At 45.2% G+C, this 21,992-nt stretch overlaps 1 protein-coding gene across 1 annotated transcript; it reads left to right on the forward strand.

Moving 5' to 3' along the window:
• Nucleotides 1-1,337: 1,337 nt before the first annotated feature.
• Nucleotides 1,338-4,188, forward strand: xbp1 (X-box binding protein 1). Its single transcript, XM_086169252.1, is given in 6 exon segments — nucleotides 1,338-1,732; nucleotides 2,177-2,273; nucleotides 2,594-2,710; nucleotides 2,911-2,967; nucleotides 2,970-3,077; nucleotides 3,172-4,188. Coding segments are annotated over 6 exon segments (1,179 nt in total). The 5' UTR covers nucleotides 1,338-1,496; the 3' UTR covers nucleotides 3,736-4,188.
• Nucleotides 4,189-21,992: the final 17,804 nt, after the last annotated feature.

A 21,992-nucleotide genomic window follows, 5' to 3' on the forward strand; every position in this document is an offset into this window, starting at 1 on the left:
GAAACTCAATCGTTCTCGTATCGCTTTCCACTTCACCGACAGCCAATGTGACACTTTCGCGAAGGAGACGTCGCCTCTCAACAGCATACAGAAATAAAAACTGTGTGTGTCATCCCCTGGCTGAAAGGCGAAGTGTGTGTGTGTGTGTGTGTGTGTGTTCATTTTCTGTCCCAGTTTGATCCCTTGATGTTCACAATAAAATCTGTAAACAGCAAATGTTTAAGTTCACGGAAAATGCCCGTTAGTCGATTCGCCTCAGTGCGCGAACCCTCAGGCACCACAGACATCCTGTATTCGAATACTACACCGGTATGACACGCACAGTCGTAACAACATAAAAAAAAAAAAGCCTCTCACTTTCTCAGATGTTGACTCTGCAGTGGCAGTAAAACTCAAGCAAACACGCCGCCTCCTCTCTGCTCTCTGCTGGGGAGGTCAAAAGTCTGGGCGTCGTAAACGATAATGACGCGGCTGCAGGCAGGAAGTCCAGTGCAAATGTTTGGACACAGTTGCACGTCTTTCTGAAAAGTTGTGATTTCTGACGATATAATCCACTGTCTAGATTTAAGGATATGGAGGGAATGCAAAATGATATTAAAGATTTCAAATGCGGATGGATTTGCTGAATTCTGATCGTTTTCGCCCCCGTGGGTGTTGAAACGATAAGAATCAGAGCAAAGGCTGAAAAGTAAACTTTATCCGTCAGCAAGAAGTAGGCCGGTGTGGTTTCGGGGATTATCGTCAAAATTTGTTTCATCAGTCTGATGAACGACGAGGAAATGACCAGAAGCGCCAAGGGAATCAGGAACAAGATACAAAAACAAAACATGGCTGACTAAATAAAGGGCACATATAAATATCCATATATATGTCTTCTCATCGGAAACCCCCTCAGAAGTGGTTCTATTTTGAAGTCAGACATTCCCATTACCTTTGACCTTTGAACACAAATATTTTCTCGCCTTTTTTCAACAACCTGGCGATGCAAAAACACTTGTTTGTACATGAGGAACATGCAGGAAATACATGTTGATCCACATACTTGCAGGGTATGATGCAACAGCATTAACAAAAAAGAAATTAAAAAAATAAATAAAGTAAAACTAGTCTCCTCTGAAATTATGAATCAGAAGAAAAAGATATAATAGAATAGTTGACAGTTATATGTGTATATTCATATATATACACAATATATAAAGATAATCTCAGATGAAACCAAGTTGTTTCTTAATGACAGTTGGGAAACTTTAAAATGCAAATGATGCCAACACAGCAGCCAATCACACGCCGGCATTTCTCTCTGACGTCGCGCAGGGTCCAGCCTATCAGATGTCAACACGACGGTAGAAAAAGATCGCGTGCGTTTCCACTCTCGCTCGTCAGACGAAAACTACCGGGGTCGCAGAAAGAACCCCGAAGGGACCCGAGGATACCCCCACACTCCCCGGGGTTGTTTTTTTTTCCCCAAACGAGCGACCGTTCGAAGTTCTCCAGACATGGTGGTGGTAACAGCGGGCACCGGGGGAGCCCACAAAGTGCTCCTCATATCCGGCAAGCAGGCCGGCTCCTCCGCCGGCTCACAGGCGGCCTTCGGCCGGCCCATCTCCGTCGTCCTGCCGTCGTCGAACAACCAGGCGTCGTCGGACTCGGAGTCAAGCAGCTCCGCGGGGCCGCCGGTGCGGAAGAGACAGAGACTCACACACCTGAGCCCGGAGGAGAAAGCACTTCGCAGGTTTTTAAATATTTGTATTTATTTTTCTTCCCATCTATTAGACTTTTTTTTAACCCAAACGGTCGGTTAAATCCCCGCTAGCCGGTACTAGCTACCGGGCACGCCCAAACATATCACCCCCTCCCTTTTTCAGGAGGGACTACGGAAGCCGAGAGGTGTTTTACATAAAACGCGACCGGAAAAATAAGTTTTAAAAAGTTACGTGTCGGGTCAGAATTCCCTGTTTTTAATCTCAGCGTGAGATAAATCGATTTCGCCTCGTTGCGTCAGCTGGACTCGGATCCAGACCCGCCCGGTTTTCCCGTCAGTTAGTGGAAACCCTGACATCCCGGTTCTGCCTGCGTGGCAGGAACATGGCCGGCGCCGTTGACTCACACTTAACGCCCTGACAATTTGTTATTTTAACACTCTTTCGTTTTTTATTTCCCCCTCCACCTCTTCCAGGAAACTAAAGAACAGAGTTGCAGCCCAGACAGCCAGAGACAGAAAAAAGGCCAAAATGGGAGAGTTGGAACAACAAGTTATTGACTTGGAGCTGGAGGTAAATATGAGATTGGAGGGCAGGGTTGTTTTGTTTATATTTTTAATACCCCATTGTCCTTGTGTCTCCGGTCCTGATGTGAATTTTTGAAAACACACACTATCTCTAAGATGTTATCGCCCGCTGTGCAATTGGCTTTGCGAAAACAAAAACCAGATGGCTCATTTTCACATATTCAGGATTTTCAGAAAGGAAATGAGCCACGCTTCCCCCCCCCCTGCAGTTCTTTCGAATTTCATGACAAACTGGTTTTCGACCGCAACCCTCCATGTATCACTTCCACATCTAGACTTTTTTTTTTTCCCTTCCCCCTTCTGTAGAATCAGAAGCTTCACATTGAAAACCGGCTGCTTCGGGAAAAGACGAGCGGCCTGCTAACAGAGAACGAGGAACTGAGACAGAGACTGGGGTTGGACACCCTTGAGTCCAAAGAGAAGGTAAGAATAGCCCAAGAATGTTTTCAGGACTAATCAATCTAGCTGGAAAATTAAGATGAACATGGTTTAGTTGCCCATAATAAAAATAAAAAAGTTCAAAGCATGTCTGAAGCTGCTAAATTGGAAAGGACTGGATTAACTGAAAACTTGTGCAGGTGGATGTTCAAGACACTTACTAATTTTATGGTCTTCTCCATCAGGTTCAGGTGCTCTTGTCCAACGGGAATGACACAGATTTGGGAACCGGGTCTTCTGAGTCCGCAGCACTCAGGCTACGTGTGCCTCCGCAGCAGGTGCAGGCCCAGCCGTCCCTAAATCTGAAGATTTCTCAATGGATACAGATAGTCCTGATACTACAGACCATGAGGTACGACCCTGACGTGGTCTCCTGACATTTTAATCCTAAGTCGGCGACTCCCGGGGGTCACTGGGCTAATCTGTACATTTCTCTCCCTCGCTAGTCTGATCTGCTCCTGGGCATTCTGGACATCCTTGACCCAGAGCTGTTCCTCAAGTCTTGTGAGGAGTGCCAGGAGCCGCAGGTGCTGCTGGTCGGAGGGGGGGACCCAGTACCTGCCGCCGCACCTGCGACTCTGGGGGCCCCACCAGTTAAGCTGGAAGCCCTTAATGAACTGATCCACTTTGACCACATCTACACCAAGCCCGTGGAGGAGGTGAGCGACGGGCAGAGCGACGACTCGGAGAGCAGCGGCGAGGAGAAGCTTGACGAGGCCGCCTTCCCCGTGGCCGAGGTGGAGGTGGAGGAGGAGACTGTTTGCATCAAGGACGAGCCGGAGGAAGTGGTCATCCCGGGCTGTGATGGCCACAGCGCGGCGTACGACGTCTTCCCCTCCGCCTCCCTCCGAGGCCTGGATAAGGAAGCCTGCCTGGCAGACACCTACAGTGACTCTGGATACGAAGGGTCCCCGTCCCCCTTCAGCGACATGTCCTCCCCCCTGTGCCCGGAAAGCTCCTGGGAAGACATGTTCGCTAACGAACTTTTCCCCCAGCTGATTAGCGTCTGAACCCCGTAGCCCTCCATCTAAAGCGCTAGCGCGTAGTGTCGACTAGCTACAGACAAAAGCAATCACGGCTCCATGGTAACGCCACCCGCTAATGTTAAGCACATAATCCCTCTCGTATTACAGCAGGTCTGTACTAGTAGTGATGCTGCATTGACTTGTGGGAGATGGAGTACACGACCCGCTTACGTTCTGCTGTCACCCTGATATAAACGCAGAGGGTTTAAGATTGCCTTGAAATCTTTTTCAACTCGAAACGCGGGCGGACTCTAGCATTTCCGGTAAAAAGAAAAAATTCTAGGGGGAAGATGGGGGACCGAATCATTTAAATAACTTTATTTATTTGTGTATTCTGCTTCTGAGTCACTGTATGTTTTGCATGTATAAACAAAGGCTTCTACGTTCGCTGCTCTCCTTATAGTCTAATTACAGCATTAAAAATTTTTTTGCATCGCACATGGTCTCCTTTTCAGTGTTTGGGAGTGAGAATCGTAGTGCTGCCTTCACTATAATCCCAGCAAAAGTGCATTTACTTGGGCTCTTTCCAGTTGTGGAGGTGTGAAACACTGGGATTTGAACTTCTCATAAGGTATGAAAGTTAAAATCGGATGACAAAAGTCCAAATGTTCTAGTTAATAGCCACTCAAGATAAGGAGACGGGCCAATGGGAGGGAGGGGGGGGTCATTATGCAACACGACGCAACTTCAAATGGATCTAATCTCCGTGGCGACCCAGGCTGGACTCTGGACGTCCTTGTATTCGTGCCGGAAAGACATGATCCGGGCAAAAGTCCTTCCCAGGTCGTCCTGCGCCGTGGCTGCCGGCCCCGCGCCCAAGGCAGCTCGCGTTTCCTGGAAAGCGCAGCGTTACATAACGACCCCGACGGCGGCGGGAGGTTCCTGGGAACCGGACCAGAAAGAGGCCGTAAACTGGGTCAGGACTGTTCCTGGTTTGTCCTGGAGGAGAGGGGGGGACACACCTAACCCACACACACCACCTGTCAAGGCCTTTAGAAACCCCATAAAGGGGCTTTGCTCTGACCGGAGAGAGGGTTGCACTATGACTTTCCCAAGGCTGTGATGGGACGACACACCACACACACACACACCAAACAAAAGGCCCCAGAGTAAGCAGTAGTTTGAGCTGATTAGATCAGGCTATCAGATGTAACAGCAGTGTAATTGATCTAGCCTCTAAATACCACCACATACACATACACACACACATTCAATTTAACTGTGACTGTAAACTTTTGAATGGAGGGCGTCTTCCAGTGTGTTTTCCCCCCAGGGCTAATGTTTTGCAAGCTTGTATGGGTGTGTAATTATTCATGCTTTTTTTTTTTTTTTTTTAATTATTGCGAAACTATAGCAGATCATTTATATACTTCCTTTTGAGCTTTGATCTTTACAAATGTCGAAACTTCTCATGAGGATTTCAACATTTAATTTAGGAGTGTTTTCCAAACATAATTGTTACGCAGATAAAATGCCAAATATATGAAAAATATTTGAAGATATGTTATTGATATATTTGTCTTTATTTGTTTTGAACAGGTTCCAAAACTGTGTGTGGAAGTGAGTTGGTGGAATATAAGAGTAAAATAAGATGGTGCTTTGCTTGTTTTGTTTTTTTACTAATTCGAGTGAAATACAGCCTTGGGTTGAAACACCAGCGACGACTGACGCAGCTCAGTTCCAGTTCCTGAAAGAGAGCGGTGAGAATTTCCTTTTCCTTTTCGAAGTAAAAAAAAAAATACACAAACAAAAAGAAACCCACAAGCAAAACACTTCAGCTGTGGTGCCGAAACCGAAAAAACAGTGAGAGAGAAACTGTGGTGAAGGTTTTCTTTGACTGGAAATACAAAGGAAATACAAATAAAAATCCAAAGGTAGTTTTCTGACTAGAAGTTTATAGATTTAGTGACAAGGCTTTTTTTTTTTTTTTTTTATTGTATAAATCATTGATTTAAAAAAAAAAAAAAAAAAAAAAGCTACATCAATGTTTCAATCCAGAGAGCAGGAAAGGAGATCCATCCTTTAAAAAGGTCAAATTATTATTATTTTGTGCGACCTGGGAAAGTCGATCCTCTCCTTCTCGGAGATGACCTAAAAAACAGTTTGCCAGATTTTGCCCTCGTGTACTTTTTACAACGAACAAAGACACACGGCGTTGTTTCCCACTCCAATTTCAAAATAAGACGAGGTTTCTTGTCGTAAGCAGCCTCGCGTCGCTGCTCGGATGTCGGTCGAGGCGGATGAATTTGCAGTTACATAATAGCGACGACAAAAAGCCCCGCGTAGAAAAGGAGCGACCTGGATTCCGACCCGTTTCCTCCCGCTGGATTTGAATTGCATTCATTCGTCCCATTTATTTCTTGTCATTCTTCGTCCACTGGCGCTATTTGCCCAATGAGAGGAGCTGCTTTTCTACCAAGACACTCCGTTTCTAGATGGGAGTCCTGATCAATCTACTGACGGACAAATATTTAAAAAAAAAAATCAAAACAGATTTGTCGCCATACATTCGTGATTATTTGATTTGCACGCTAAAACAGCGACTCCCCGGTTTAATTCCCGCCCAAACGCAAATATTTGTAAACCAGAGACTAATTTCCCACATAAGAATTGGTGGAAAATGGATCGATCCTTTCCTGACCCGCCAAAATAAAAGCCTACTTTGTCGTCCCCCTCTGCACGTCGGCTCATCCAACGGGATCTCGCAGCTTCCGTCTCTGCTCTCGGAATTAGAAAACAAACCAATCAAAACGAAGCGGCGTGGCGAGGATGTGCATCTCAGCTAGCGGTTCGCGGCCTGTTAGCATGCACTGATTTGTGCATAACAGCATTATTCGGTTCGGGCGTCGATTTCGTAAAAGTGATTCGTCCGTGTCGTCGTCCGATCTTTTCGGACGGGAGCTTCTCCGGACGCTGAGGCCGTTTCTTAATGTCAAAGCTGGATTTGCACGGATCTCCATCTGAGCCTCGCTCTCCAGTTACTGCCAGCGTTAAAGGAGTATATTTAAAATTGACACCCGCAGCTGACTCAATACCATAGTAGGGGAGGATGTGTGTGTGTGTGTGTGAGTGTGTGTGTGTGGGGGGGGGGGGGGGGGGGGGCAGCACCTGATCAAACAGCATCTGGAAGACACGAGCAGGAGGTCAAGGTGTAAGGGAGGACAAGGACTCATGTGACGGCTTTCTCAGGCGAACGGGTTGTGTGTGTGTGTGTGTGTGTGTGTGTGTGTGTGTTGGGGGGTTGAGCTTTTAGTCTGGTGAGTCCACATGGGGGTGTTCAGTCAGCTGACCCAAATAAGTGAAAATCACATTGAACCCCCCCTCACCACACACTCACCCCCTCTGGCTCCTTTGAAAAGGCTAATGAGTGGCTGATCACAAGCTAGTGTGTGTGTGTGTGTGTGTGTGTGTGTGTGTTTGATGGGGTTGACTTTGGTATTTAGGGCACTTTATGAATGATTCAGCACGTGTGTAATGACTGTCGTCACTCCAAACAAACAACATCTGCCCACCTCTCCTTGTCGCCCGTGGCAACCTGACCATAGAGGCGAGTACCTTTTTGATAATTTTGCTAAACAAACAAACAAAAAAAAAAAAAAACAACAAAAACAACAACAGGCTGCTTATTCTGGTTATGTGTCACGCTGAGCTCAGGTTAAACACTCCTAAGAATCCTTCAACGTGCATTGCAATCAGCAGGTGTAATCTTGTTCCACCACACACACACACACACACACACACACACACACACACACAACGCACACAGCTTTGCCTGGTCATGCATTCAACAGGAAGCGGCGGGCAGAGGTGGCTGACGCACAAAGGTTCCGGCAGGAAAAGGTGTCTGACTCCCGAGCCGCGACGGAGGTCTTTATCCTCGGTTACCAACGGCAACAGAAGGGGCCGCTCAAGTGCGCCGACGCAGGTCTGAGCGGGAGGCCGGGAGCCAGGGCCCTCCGAGGGAACGCCACGTGTTGCCGACAATCTGGAACACGCGGTTTATTCATGCATTTTTCCAGGATGGACAGACTGCCGTTTCCATGGCGACGTTTCATTACAGAGTATAATCTGATCCTAATCTGAGGGAATCCCTTTATGTCGTTTGGAAACGATAAAGTTCTGGGGTTCGGATGGTGGAAAAATACGACTGAATTAAGAAGGTTTGGTTGACAACGGTGGACTGCACGCACACACACACGCACACACACACTTGCCAGTGGGTGCAGCTTCCATAAGATAAACCGAACCGACCGAAAACACCTCACTGGATCCATCCAAAATCCCTTTTTCGCTACTTGGATGATGTTTTCTGGCGTTTTCCAACTGATGTCCCCGCACGTGGACACACACTATGTAAATAACACATCTATTTATTTCTATTTTTATAAAAAAAACCTGTACTTGCCCTGAGTCGGGAGCTCTCATTGCAAAATTTCACTGTGCCTGCACAATGACGAATTAAAAATGGAGCATCTTGTCTCAGATGCTCCGTGCAGAATTAGACAGAAAAAAATTTGCAGGAATGAATAAATAAAGATAATGAAAGAGGAGGTGTCAATCGAATCAAAGCATCCCTGAGATTATTGCTAAAAGATGTTGAGAAATTGCTCATCGTGCACTGCGTTTCAACGGAAACAATGGGAGAGACGATACGCGAGGGACCGGAACAAATGTGATTTCGAATCCCATCACGACCAGAAATTCCACCCCAATGTCTCCAGCGTTGAGACGAGAGCGCCGGCCTGGCGTCACACGCTGCGCGGGGCTCCGTCGCCATGGTTTCACTTCCTGCAAATGTGGCGGCCGCTTAACCCGGGGCAGATTAAGGGGGATTTAAACCGTCCGATCGGATCTTTCCTCGAAATCATCATCGTGACGCAACGTCTCGCCGCGGTGACCTTCAGACCTTCTGCTGGACGTCTACAAAAGGACGACCACGCATCATCCGGACAAGAAGCACCTCACAGCGCTTCCACACAACTATTCTAAACTATATCCTTTTTGTGCGTCAAAGCGTTGCCGCGTAAACGAGACTCGCGTCCACTCACCTGTCACTTTATTAGGTACGGCCTCCTCCTCGCCTCCAGCCCACGTCTCCGATCTTCGTCCTCCAAGATGTCGACCTTTACTTTCTCAAAGTCCCTCAAAAACTCTTCTGAGACGTTCCGACGCTCGCTAGTTTACCGCTCTGTGATTGGCCGATAAGGTATTTTCATTGACGGGCAGTTGAATTGCTATAACTAATAAACTAAATATCACACTAGATTATTTACAACCAAAATAAAGGGTCTGATTTTTTCCACAGACTCGTCGAATAATAACGTGGAGGTAAAAAAAAACAAAACAAAACAATCATTAGCATATTAGCATGCTAACATTGGCCAGGAGTCTGTATTTGGCGGTGGAATCAGATTGTGGGATGATTTTTGGGATTATAATTTCTCTGCTGCCCAGTAACGGTCAACCATATTGCTTAGTGAGCTAGCTAGCTAGCTAACCAAGCATTAGCTAGCTAGCTACTCAAACATTACCTAGCAGCAAGGCTATTATTATCGTTGTTGTTGTTGTACATGGTTCTGTCTTCCTTTAAATGTGATCTGGAGTTTCAAACTGGCTTCTTTCTGTTTCGGTCCGAAATATAAAAAGACTCGTTGAGAAGACGAGAGACAGGTGTGTGCGAGGGGGCGGAGCTTGGAGCTGATTGGACGAGACACGGGGAGCTCACCTGGATGGAACCGGGACTGATGAGGAAAAGAAAAAACAAACAGGAAGTGGATTTTAAAGGGAAACCCTGAGTCCGTGGAGCGCCAGGTGTTGATTTCCCCTCACGGAATCCTCATTTATCCCATTTTTCACTAACTATTTATTATAATTCTTCTTATTTAGAGTTTCTGATGCGCCGTGGAAACAGCGCCCCCCTCCTGTTGAAAGGTGTGAACCTCGGCCTTCTTGAAGCCGGAGCGAGCTGACATTTGTCACCGTGACACCCATTTTTGCTTTTTTTGTTTTGTTTTTTTTTCCCTACTCGATATTTGTGCAGGAAAAAAAAAAAAAAACGCCACCGGTGACTTCTAGAAGGTCCTCCGCTGTTTGAGCAGCGATAACGGAGTGACTGCATGTTCCCGGCGAGGGCCGGAAGGTCGGACAAAGGGCTCGCCGCCGTCGATTAAAAGCCGCTCTCATAACAATCCCAATCCCACGCCGCGTCCCGTCGGTATAAAAACACCAGATTAACGTGTGGGAAACCGCAAGGAAACACGTTTCATTTAATCCCCAAACAGCTGAGTTGGATTTCAGGTTTGGGTAAAATCAGTAAATATATACTTAAACGACACAATGTAACTCCAAGTCAGTCACACTTCTGTAAACTTAGGAAACAACACTGATTGATTTTGACTTGTTTTAATGACATTACATCAAAATTTGATCAGAGTGTGACTCCAAATCCAGACCTCCCTGGGTTCATTTCCATTGATCATTTTTGTGTGATTTTATTATCAGCACGTTCGACTATGTAAAGAAGTTTTTCATAAGAATATTTCATTCATCCAGCTCTGTTTTAGTGTTCCCTTTATTTTTTGGAGCAGTGTATGTAAACATCGATAATCAATAAACAGTAGACCTTTACTTTTCACGCGAGTTACTTTCCTAGACCCCCCGCGAAAAGCGAATTTCTGCGAAGTAGAGACGTGATAATTTGATGGTATTTACAGAAATATTAACGCTCAACAAAACTGCTGCAAAAATGCTGGGTGTTTAGGAGGCATCGTAGAGCATGGGTTTATTGCAATAAAACACTTTTACAAACTTAATGCACAAAGTGGATGTTTTTCACGCTTATGCTAACGGCAGCAAAGTGGACCAGGACATTGTATGCTGGGCGCAACGTACACGGAGATCAGCCGCTTCTCTCCATGAGCCAATCAAAATGAGGAATGGAACGACATGCTCAATCAGCCAATAGCATGCGAGTAGAGATCTTCTTAGCCAATGATATTCCGTATTAGATCTGGTGTGGGGACAATGGTAGGAGCGGGAGTTCGCCATGTATCTTATTTATTTTATAAAATGAATTTTAGATTAATTTTACTATATTTTTTACTGTTTTTTTTTTTTTCTTCTTAGGCTAGAATATGGATATTTTGGCATAATTTAAAAAATAAAAAAAAACGCTAAAGATTGATGAATTACGAGAACCGAATTCCAAAAAAGTCCGCAAAGTAGCGAGGGTCCACGGTGCATATATTTTTGGGTCGGATTCTGATCATCAATGATCCAATATACGTTTCTTTTACGGAAGAAACGTGTATTAATTAAATGTTTAAAAGTGTCAAACCCCGGTGGTTTTCAAAATAAAAGCCTCTGCTCAGTTTCATGTATTTTCTCGCTTCACGGCTGAAAATCAATTGATTGATCAGTCAGCCAAACCCTGGTTTGTACTGTTTCAAAGACTTTGAATAATCGGATTAGAGAAGCAATACATCGATACAAAGTTCAAGAATGCGCACGGATAAAGGAAATGTGATGTCATTGCTCTTGTATGAAAGCGAAAACAGATCAATTTATTCTTCATACCGTTTATCCTGCACTCCCACAGGGGTGCTGGGTCCAATCCCGCCTGTGATTGGTCGACAGATCGATCACCACACGCAGAGACGTGCGACAACTCGCCATCTCATTCACACCTCTGGACAATTCAGGGTCTCCGGCGAAACCTCCTGCAGTCCTGGACCGTGGGAGGAACACCGGAGAACCCAGAGGAACCCTGTGCAGATACGTGGAGTTCACAAAGAGAAAGGTTTCCCTGCTGGAATCCAACCAGGGACCTTCTGCCGGTGTGTGTGGAGGTTAAAGTTCAGGAGGGCGTCCCTGCAGAAGAACCAGATTATCGTAGATTATGACTTGAGCATGGAAGAGGAGGCCACGTGCTGTTTTTTTGACGCTTGCGGTTGCGCAACGTCCCAGCGCTGTGCAAACACCACTCCATTGAGCATGCATGGAGAGTGTGTGCATGCGTATGTGTGTGTGTGTGAGAGGGGGGTTGGGGGTAAATATTGGATTTTCCTGTAAGTGATCTTCCAACATGGCGGACGGAAAGCACACGGGGTCTGACGATCAGGGCGCCCCCGTTTTCTGCCGCTGAGCGAGCATAATCCCGTTCAATCCTTAATCCAAAAGCCGAGGATGAATCATCTGACATCTAGAACCCTACTTCTAGTTTATTGTTTTAAAAAATTTCTGCATTTGTTTAACTCTCGTAATATATCTAATCTCAAGAACGAGACAGTGACGTTTATCTACAGGAGCTGATTGAATTTGCATAGATACAGTTCCAGCGCTACGAGGAGGCATCCTGGAGAAATAAAACAAAATAATACATAAAGTGCAACTTTCCAAACAAACAAGACAAAATTAGTGTGAAATATCATTGAAAATATGCATAAAAAAAGTGATTAATATAACATGTATAGAAGAGGTAGCAAGAATATGTATATATAATCAGGTTGTATTTTCCGATACATAAAAAAGTATTTGGTAAAATTATTATCATGATTGACAATTTATTAACAATAACAATTTAGTGAAATAATGACAACATTTTCCTCTCGCTCTATTTAAATCCCTTCGGGTCCAGATCATGACTGACAAGTGCCAGTAAAAGAGGTCTTGTTCCCCCTGCAGGAACAGTGTGTGTGTGTGTGTGTGTGTGTGAGGGGGGTGTTGAGTTTAGCCGCAGACATTCCTGAAATGTGCTGCTGCCTGCCCACAGCCTGCCCTGTTTGCAACAGCCAAACACACACACACACACACACACACACACACAGGGTGAGTAACACCACAAGGACAAGTTAGCAGTGTCTCCAGATGGGGCCCGCTGGCGCCGATCGCTCAGCCCGCCATGTGTTTTCCTTTTTTCCCTGGGAGTTTGTGCCGGTTGAAGGGTCTCAGCGGACTGATCTTCCACAATCTCCCGACTCCAGGAAGCTGAACGTCTGAGAATCTTTGGCTGCCGTTTTCCACACGAGGAGCGATAAAAAGGAGCGGACAGAACGTCCTCGTCGCCCTCACCTGAGGTTGCAGGGCGTGGCGGTGGCGGTGTAGGGGGTCAAAGGTCACGGAGGTTGAGCTCGACATCATCTGTGTGGAAGATCAGAACCGGACATCAATCCTCTCTCCAGCTCTGCTCCTCCGGCTCATTATCTGAGGCGAAATAGTAAAAAATAAGACATTTCAGACGTAAAATAATTATGGCGGTAATTATAGTGTGGGATACAAAGAGACTTTTTAAAAAAATGTCTGTAAACTGATAATTTACAATTTTAATCCCTGCCCCAAGACAGATCTGTACAATGTTTTTTTTTTTCATATTATTTATTAATTATTAGTATTTTAGTACTGTTAGTATTTTGGTTCTATTTTATTGGTATTTTATATTAGTAATTATTAGAATTTTCTTGACTATAGAGCGCACCTGAATATAAGCCGCACCCACTAAAATTTACAGGAAAAAAATATTTCTACATATATTAGCTGCACCGGACTATAAGCCGCAGATATCAACGTTGGGAAATTAGATATTTACACAGAATGATTTTGTAAATGTTTATTTACACACCTTAATTGTTTCCAAACGGTGCCAGATCAAACAAAACAGAAAAGTCATTGATGGTTTTATCCATCCTCCTCCTGTGCACTGAAATCACTAAAGTCTTCTTCTTCAGTGTGGGAGTTGAAAAACCTCAGAAAATCTCTGTCACTCACACACACACACACACACACACACACAACCACACACATATACCTTTTCAGTCACTCTTTTGGTGTCGCTTGCAATGTCACTTTCATCTCGAGGCGAAGTTTCCCCTGAAGTTCCAGCCTTTCGAAACCTGTTGGTGATTCTTCCACAGGCAGCGATTCATTAGCGCCATTAGCATGCAACGGCTCCATTTGCGTCCTGGATAGACGGATCGATTGCTTTCAACTTAAAAGCTGCATCGTGCGTTTTCCATTCTTCTTCTTTTGCATTGACCTCTTTCGTCTGTTTCGTTTTTGCACTTCCTGCTAGAGCGCAATCGAAGAAACATCCATAGATTAGCCGCATTGTTGTATAAGCCGCAGGGCTCAAAAAATGGGGAAAAAGTAGGGGCTTATAGTCCGCAAAATACGGTATATACAGTCGTTCCTTGTTTAATGACGACGATCCGTCCGTTCGTCGAACGAATTTGTTGTTTAGCGAAGGAATCCCTTTATGTCAACTCAAATCGTCATATGTAAGCGGTAGGCTAGCCTAGCGTAGCCTAAAAGTTAACCGACTGTCGGTGAAAAGTTACAAGTTAGCTTAGCCTAATGTTTACAATAGAGTTGGTGTTATTGTTATGGATCTTTTATTATACCATTATCTTCCGATTCAAATCGCGATACCGTTTCCTTTCTTATAGCCGTGCTGTTCTCATGCTCCCTGCAGAATGTTAGCGACTGCTAGCAAAACGTAAACGATCAGATTTTTCAGTTTAGACACATAACCTAGTCTAGGTCTTTTTATTTTCTCTTGTATCTTCTAACTTTTTAAAGATTATCTTATATTGTCTTGTACAGATAGCCTTCTGTAAAGGAAACGCAACTCAACAATCTTTGTATATTTGGAATATGAAATTTATGCAATGAAAAAAAAAAAGAAGAGGTAAACTATCTAGAAATGAATGAAATTTGTAAAATTAGCAGGTACAAAAAAAGAAATAGAAATTTCACATATTACAAATTAGAGCTGTACTATATGATTAATTGCTTAATAGGAAAAACCTTCAAAAGTGAAATAGATGAATTAAAAAATAATAATTGGTAGAAGATCCATGTCGAGTACTTAGTTACCTTTTTTCTAGCATCTTCAGGGGATAGATTGTTGAGTGAGGAGTCACTTTATATGATATTCATATATAATATTTTACAATACCTTTATTGATCCCCTTAGGGGAAATAGCTTTGACACAGTTATGTCAAAAACAAAAGTTAAATAAATATGAATATAAACATAAATAGAAAGACAGGAGACAAATGAATAAATAGACAGCAGATAAATAGACAACAACATCAGGGTGAAAGTGAAGGTGAAAAATACACAACTACTGTAAAAGTATTATTATTTTAGATCAACATAAATAGTGAAACATTGTTCTTGCGCTGTGTTTATTACTGGTGTATAACCACCCTGACCTGCTATACCCCTCCACCACACACACACACACACACACACACACACACACACACACACATTCAGTCACCATGTGTGATCCTGCTTTTTACGACATCCTGGTGAAAACTGTGTTTTCCAGGATGCAGTCCCTGACGATAAGGGTTTAGGAGGATACGGGAACGGAGTAATTGGCTAAAGCGGTTGATGCGGAGTTAATAAAAGAGGTGTATGAAGCCGAGGGCGGGAGGTCGCGAGCTCCGGAGGCGGGGATGAAGGGGGGCGAAGGCCGACGGCGAGGAAGCCGAAGGGGGTAAAACGCGGCGGATAGGAAGCCATCGGCTGCGTCAGCGACATGGATCCATCCTTCGTTCCAGGAAGAAGAGAAAGCTCCGCTTTGGTCCGGCTTCCGCAAATTGTCCTTCCAAGTGAAAACACACGGTCTTTGAAATCACCATGGCGATGCTGCACGCGCGTGCGAGTGTGTGTTGGTGCGTCCATGTGTTCCCCAGCTGGGAGATTCTGTTTTCCACGTAAAAATTGAATAATTCATCCGGAAACCGGACCGAAAGTAGGGAGCGGCAGGCCGAGCAGTAAAAGTACACACTTTGAATACTAACGGCGGGGGATGGGAGGGGGCGGGGCCTCATTTATCAGCCGGCGTCCTGTAATTCTCCCTCAGGGGGGCCGAGGGGTTGAGGGGGTCGACCCCTCATTCCGGGACCAGCAGAGGCTTGTTCATCTGCGGAGCCGTTTTGGCTAGCAGGTTATTAGCATGCTAATGGTCGTTTGTCTCTTTACGCGGTCATGTGACAACCTCAAGCGCCAGAAGCGGTCGCGATGATGAATGAATGGATGAACGCTGGAGCTGAGATGTATTTCCTGTGTCTTTCCGTCCCTGGAGGTTTGTCGTCAAACTCCGGCTGGAATGTGGCGTGACCTAAGAAGTGACCCAAACGAAGAAAAGCCGCATTCCGGACATAATGTTTCCACCGGGCTGCATTCCGACATGTCGCTCCTACTCCCGGGGTCACATGATCGGGGCGCTCGACTGGCGTTCGTACTCTTCTCGTCTAGAATCAACTGCCGTCGACGGGTCGCCGCAGATACGATAACGATAGCGTTAGCTTTGAGAAGCTTCGGTGATATCGGCGAACCGGCGGGACCGAATCAGGTGCGCAACGGCGGGTGGTTGCGGCGGCAGGAGGATGAAAACGGGGTCAAGGTGACCTGCAGCGACTGGGTCTGCAGGAAACGGTTTAGCTAGCTAAGGGGTCACGGCCAAACCGACAATCGCCTTTTTCAAAACAGCTCGACCAAGTTGAGGCTAATTATCATCTGACGACGTCCACGCGAACAGGAAACCCGAAGGACGGGAAACAAACCAGAATTTCAATTTTAATGGATCAATAAACCTGATTGACGGGTATTTTGTTGGTTTCGATGAGGTTGAGCTTCAGATTTACTTTTAAATATGACATTCAAGGGGTTTCATTTTAAATGATTTAACGAAATGAGCGAAGCCTCCTTGCATATCTTTGGATGGGAAAAAAAAATGGCTGATGTAGTTCTTGTAGGATCTGGTCGCGGAGATCATCCAGACCTGGACCCAGGACCAGGACCCAGAATTGAGCCAGACAACCTGTCTGAGGGGACCAGAATATGGACTGGCTCAGCACCAGGACCGGAGTGGAATCAAGACCAGATCCTGGTATCAACTGGTCAAGATGCTGGATCAGAACTGACCCAGTCGATACCGAGCAGAATGGTCTAGGACCAGGACCTATGGAGACTCAGGAACGATTCAAGACCAACACCAGGACCGTATAAAAACCAAAACCGAAGGGACGGGGCGAGCCAGGACCGAGACGTTTGGAAGACCGGAAAACTAGATTTAAAGGAGAACAAAACCAGAACCAGGACCAGGACCAGGACCAGGATTGGTCTCAGACATACAGAAACCGTCCTCTGTTGTGGAGCAGAACCCCCCCAAAGTCAAAATAATTTCCATGCTGAGATGTTTGGGGTTGTAGCCGTTGAACCCAGTGGTTCCTGCTCCCCGCGTGCAATGTACGATCAGACAGCTCCCCCTAGTGGCCACTTGGCGCAAGTGCAGCCTACTTTCAAAATAAAACCATCTGGAAAAATTGATTGATTTATTTATTTTCCAAACTCATCCGGGTTTTAATCGAATAAATAGACTTCTTGTATTAATTGGCTTTTTGAAATTAATTTAATTCATTATAAAAAAGCAGGGGGGAAATCGCTGAAACGGATGAAACCTCTTCGTGTGAGCGTGCGTTTTATTTTTAAAATCACGGGAAAACATTTTCGAACGGGGCTGCGAAGGCGATGACGGAGAGGAAATGCACAAAGGTCACGGCGGCGGGAGAACGAGTGACCCTTCCGTGGACGGACCCGGGTCACATGACCTTTGGGGGGTCGGGAGGCATAAAGAAAAACGTTGCGGCCGACCGATCGGGCGCCGGTTTCATTTCCCATCGTTTCCACGCCGACCCCGTGAAGCCCCCGTACCGAGAACACGTTGTTCCCCGTCTTACCCGTCTGCTGTCCAACCAGGAGGTCATCGCCATGACAACGGAGCCAGTTGCTCTTTTGGAGTTCACTTTTTTGTAGTTCACCGTCAGATCGCTTCCTTATCTCGTGTTACTTCCTGCCAAATGGTGATTTGTCTGGCCGTCATTGTTTTTTTTTGGGTTGTCCCTGGCTCTCCGGGGAGATCAGGCGCTCGCCTGCGGCCCGCTGTCGTCCGAATGAACCGCGGAAGTTTGGGCTTTCACCAAAATTGTCATGGTCACAGACCAAAAACTGAAAGTCGGAAGGAAATTTTACTCCTGTCTTCACAGTCGTTAACTGTGAGGTGTCATAATGATAATAATAATAATAATAATAATAATAATAATAATAATAACAATAATAACAATAACAATAACAATAACAATAACAATAATAATAATAATAATAGTAATAATAAGAATAAGAATAAGAATAAGAATAAGAATAAGAATAAGAATAAGAATAAGAATAAGAACAATTTATTTATTCCGAAGGCAATTGTTCTGCCAGAGTTTCAAGTAAAACATAATAATAATAAATAATAGTAGTCATAGATCAGTCTGTTCCTAGTTTTGGGGTTAAGAATAAGAATAAGATAAACTTTATTGATCCCCAAAGGGGAAATTCTTTTGTCACGGCAGCGTAACAGTTACAGTGTCAATAAATTTGAATATAAATAGACAATTAAATGATAGAAAATGGCATCCAAAAATAAATAGACAGCAGAGAGAACAACAACAACAGCAGCATCAAGGATAAGAATGAACAGAAAAAGGGGAAATAAAAGACAGTAAGGGTTAAAATAGACACATAGAGTGACAATAGCAATGACGATAATAAATAAAAATAAGCAGGATGCAAATGGGCTGAGACCAACAAGGATGAAATAGATAAAATTATGATAATATCACACGTGTTTGATATTATCCCTTGTCTTTCAGTCTTTTCAGTGACGTAACAAAACCAACAACCAACAGATGAACTCTGAGGAAATCGGAAACAAAAAAAAAAACCCGGCGGACAAACAATCACCGGAGCGGCATCGGTGGCGGAGACGGTATTTTCGGTGGTACGGATGAACGGGATCGGCGGAGGACGACGCCGACTTTCCAACGACCAATCGCAGATTGAAAAGCGGTGGATTGAAATAACCGAGGCTCTGCAAATACGGTGAAAACATTGCATGGGAGGGAAAAGTTACTGCGAGAATCTCATTGTCGTCTTGTTAGCGAGCTTGAGAGATTCACAGTCTTTGTAAAATCTCAGTCTCAGACTGGGTTGTGATTTAAAACGTTAAAATCCAGTCTTTAGATGTGAGATTAATTTTCAACCAGTCTTTCGACGTTTTGTGACGTTCTCTGCCGTCCAGCTGATGTTGGAAATGTCAGGTCGGGCGACAGAGGCCTCGCGTCCGCGGTTCAATCATTTTGTTTTATTCTTCCTTTCGTCGCGCTCACGAGCAGCTGCTCCGAGTCTCGCCGACAGGAAGCAAGACGTCGGGAAAACTGTGAGAACCTCCCGCTAGTTCGAGATCTAATCGTCTCCATGAAAATGAGACGTGCGAACAAGTGCTGGCTGGCGGCAGGATCGTGCACACACACACACACAGGCACACACACACACACGCACACACACAGCTGGACATCTCTCCAAACAAGCGAAAGGAAGAGGAGGCAGAATCATTTTTTCTCAGGCTCGGCTTTTTATGAGAGAAGACTCAGGCTACAAGTGTGTATTAGTGTGTGTGTGTGTGTGTGTGTGTGTGTGTGTGTGTGTGTGTGTGTGTGTGTGTGTGTGTGTGTGTGTGTGTGTGTGAGAGAGAGAGAGAGAGACGCTTCCATCAGCCTAATTATCAGGATGGAAAGACGGAAAGAAACACTGGCAGCAGCGCCACCGTAAATGTCCTTTGCTGCCGCACACTGCTGTCAGTGATGTGTGTGTGTGTGTGTGTGTGTGTGTGTGTGTGTGTGTGTGTGTGTGTGTGTGAGTGTGTAAGCAAGGGAAATGGGTGAAAAGACCTCAGCTTTTGTTGGTGATGAATTTTTAATTCCGCCAGCCTGTTTGGGATCATTAGGATCTGATGGAGTACAGAAACTGGGGACTGTTGCTAACAGGAAGTAGTTCTGGGGTAAACAAGTTTATTTTACTACATTATTGTCTCACCGAGCTCTTAAAGTATTTATATCCACCCCCTGCTCTGTCCCCAACCCTCATTTCCTCCTAAAAACCTGCAGGGCGTGACATGACCGTCTGTTTAGGGGTGGGTTGAACGTAGCAGCCGATAGCCTTTTTTTTGCTAATTGCTAATTTCACTTGTATTTCACAAGCAAGACAAAACACAAGCATTGAGAAACATAGAAAACAAGCGAGGCGCCACTTTGCGCTTCCACGTCGTGTACCACATGTACCGTTTTTTCACAACTATAAGGTGCACATAAAAGATTTTCTTCAAAATGTGCGGCGCGCCCTTTACTGCAGTGTGCCCTGTGTGTGTTGTTGTTGTACAACGGATATAGTAGAGAACACCATGACAACGTTTAACGTTTTCATGTTGTGGGAAGTGTGGGCGTTGATTGTATATAAAAGAACGGGTATGTGTTATGCAGAACATCGTTGTTTTAACAACCATGAAAATGGCAAAGAGACGCGCTTATGAAGGCCATCAGCTACGAACATGGAAATTGAGCAGCCGCGAGAGAATTTAATATTAATGAAACGATGGTTCGCAAGTGGAGGAAGCCGGAAAATGAGCTCCGACAGGTCAAGAAGACGCAGCGGAGTTTCCGCACACATAAGACGAGGTGGAGTCGGAGGAAAGACTCGAGCAGTGGATCATCGAGCAAAGGACGGGTTGGAGAAGCGTCTCGACGGTCACTATTCGACTAAAAGCGCTAACGCTAGCAGACGAAATGAAAATTGAACATTTCCAAGGAAGTCTGTCTCTGTGCTTTTGTTTCATGAAACCGTGCCATTTTTCCATCCGGACCAGGACTACGGTAGCGCGGCAACTTCCAGCGGATTATAAATAAAAGCTAGCCATCTTCCGCTCATACTGGAGCAAACGCAGCCTAGCCACATCACTAACATGGACGAGGTGCCGCGCACTTTCGACATTCTGGTGAGTCACACTGTGGAGAAGAAGGGGTACAGCACGGTAGCGATACGCACAAAAATGTGAATACCAAACTCACTTTTGCTCCTGCTCTATTTTTAAATACGCACACTTGTAGGTCGTGAAAATACGATAAATGAAAGGGTGAATGCTTCTATGCCTCGACTTGTCGAGTGAATGAGAGCGTGAATGGTTGACTGTTTCTACGTGATATGTGAATGACAGGATGAATGGTAGCGTTTCTCCATATGATGCGTGGATGAGAGGGTGAATGTTTCAGTTACCTCGACTTTGAGTAGACGTGAGGGTCAATGGCAGGGTGAGCGAGGGACTTATGCTACATATAGCATAAAGAGAGAGTGAACGGTAGCACGGTAGTGTGCCAGGACCGTGGGTGTTTCGGGTCACAAAAATAAAGAACTAAAGAATCCTCCAGTGAAAAGGACAGCGTTACGGCAGGATAGAAGAGACTTTATTTCGTACTCACTTACTTACGGGTCTGTCAGATTCAACGTTCGAAACCGACCTGCCCTCTCACCAGCGCGTCATCAAAACAAGTCCCCACAAAACAAGAGCAGGCAGAACCAATCACAGGCAATGTTTTCTCCCCAATGCACCTCTTTAGGCAACTGCAGACAACGACAAACCAAATTGAAAGAGTGCCAACATACAACCCATAATGCAACCCGTGAACCCGTGAATGAGAGGGCGAACGTTAGCGTGTCTCCATACGACGTGTGAACGAGAGGGCGAACGGTCGGACGTCTCCATGTGTGACCCTGTGATTTACGTCCGACCGATTGGCCACATGACCTCGACTGCTACAGATAACCAATGAATGAATTAATAAACAAGCGTAGAGGGTAAATGAATTAATCCATTTCACGTTTCCGTTCTTACATTGACGTGTTGTTTACGTCCGCCGCCACTAGGGGACGCAGGAATATGGGGTACAAAAAAGGAAAGACGGGACAAAATGAAATTTAGGACAAAACCCAAAAGACGAGTCTCAAGACGGTTGTGTTGTGTTAGAGATAGAAATGTTTTTCAAAATAAAAGCCTCGTAATGAGCCGTAAAGCTGCTCCCCGCGCTGTCGCGGGATTGGTCGGTGTCCGTGGATTGGTTCTGAATCGGCGGTGACGACGTGGCCTCATTAAACCGCCTTCGGACACTGACATTCAGTTCATCCCAGAGAAGCTTTATGGATTTTTATTTTATACATGTTTTTATGGATCTTCCTTCTGTGAGCGGAAAAAGGAAACCTCATGGCTTATTTTGTGAAAAAAACAAACAAAACAAAACAACAAAACAAGCGTCGAGAAGTGTTTTCCACAGCAGAGCATCCGCGGCCCAGGATGACTTTT

The sequence above is a fragment of the Fistularia commersonii genome, chromosome 22 (assembly GCF_037954325.1).
Source record: "Fistularia commersonii isolate RoL2024-O1a breed Wild chromosome 22, RoL_Fcom_v1.0, whole genome shotgun sequence".
In the NCBI taxonomy this organism is placed as follows: domain Eukaryota; kingdom Metazoa; phylum Chordata; class Actinopteri; order Syngnathiformes; family Fistulariidae; genus Fistularia; species Fistularia commersonii.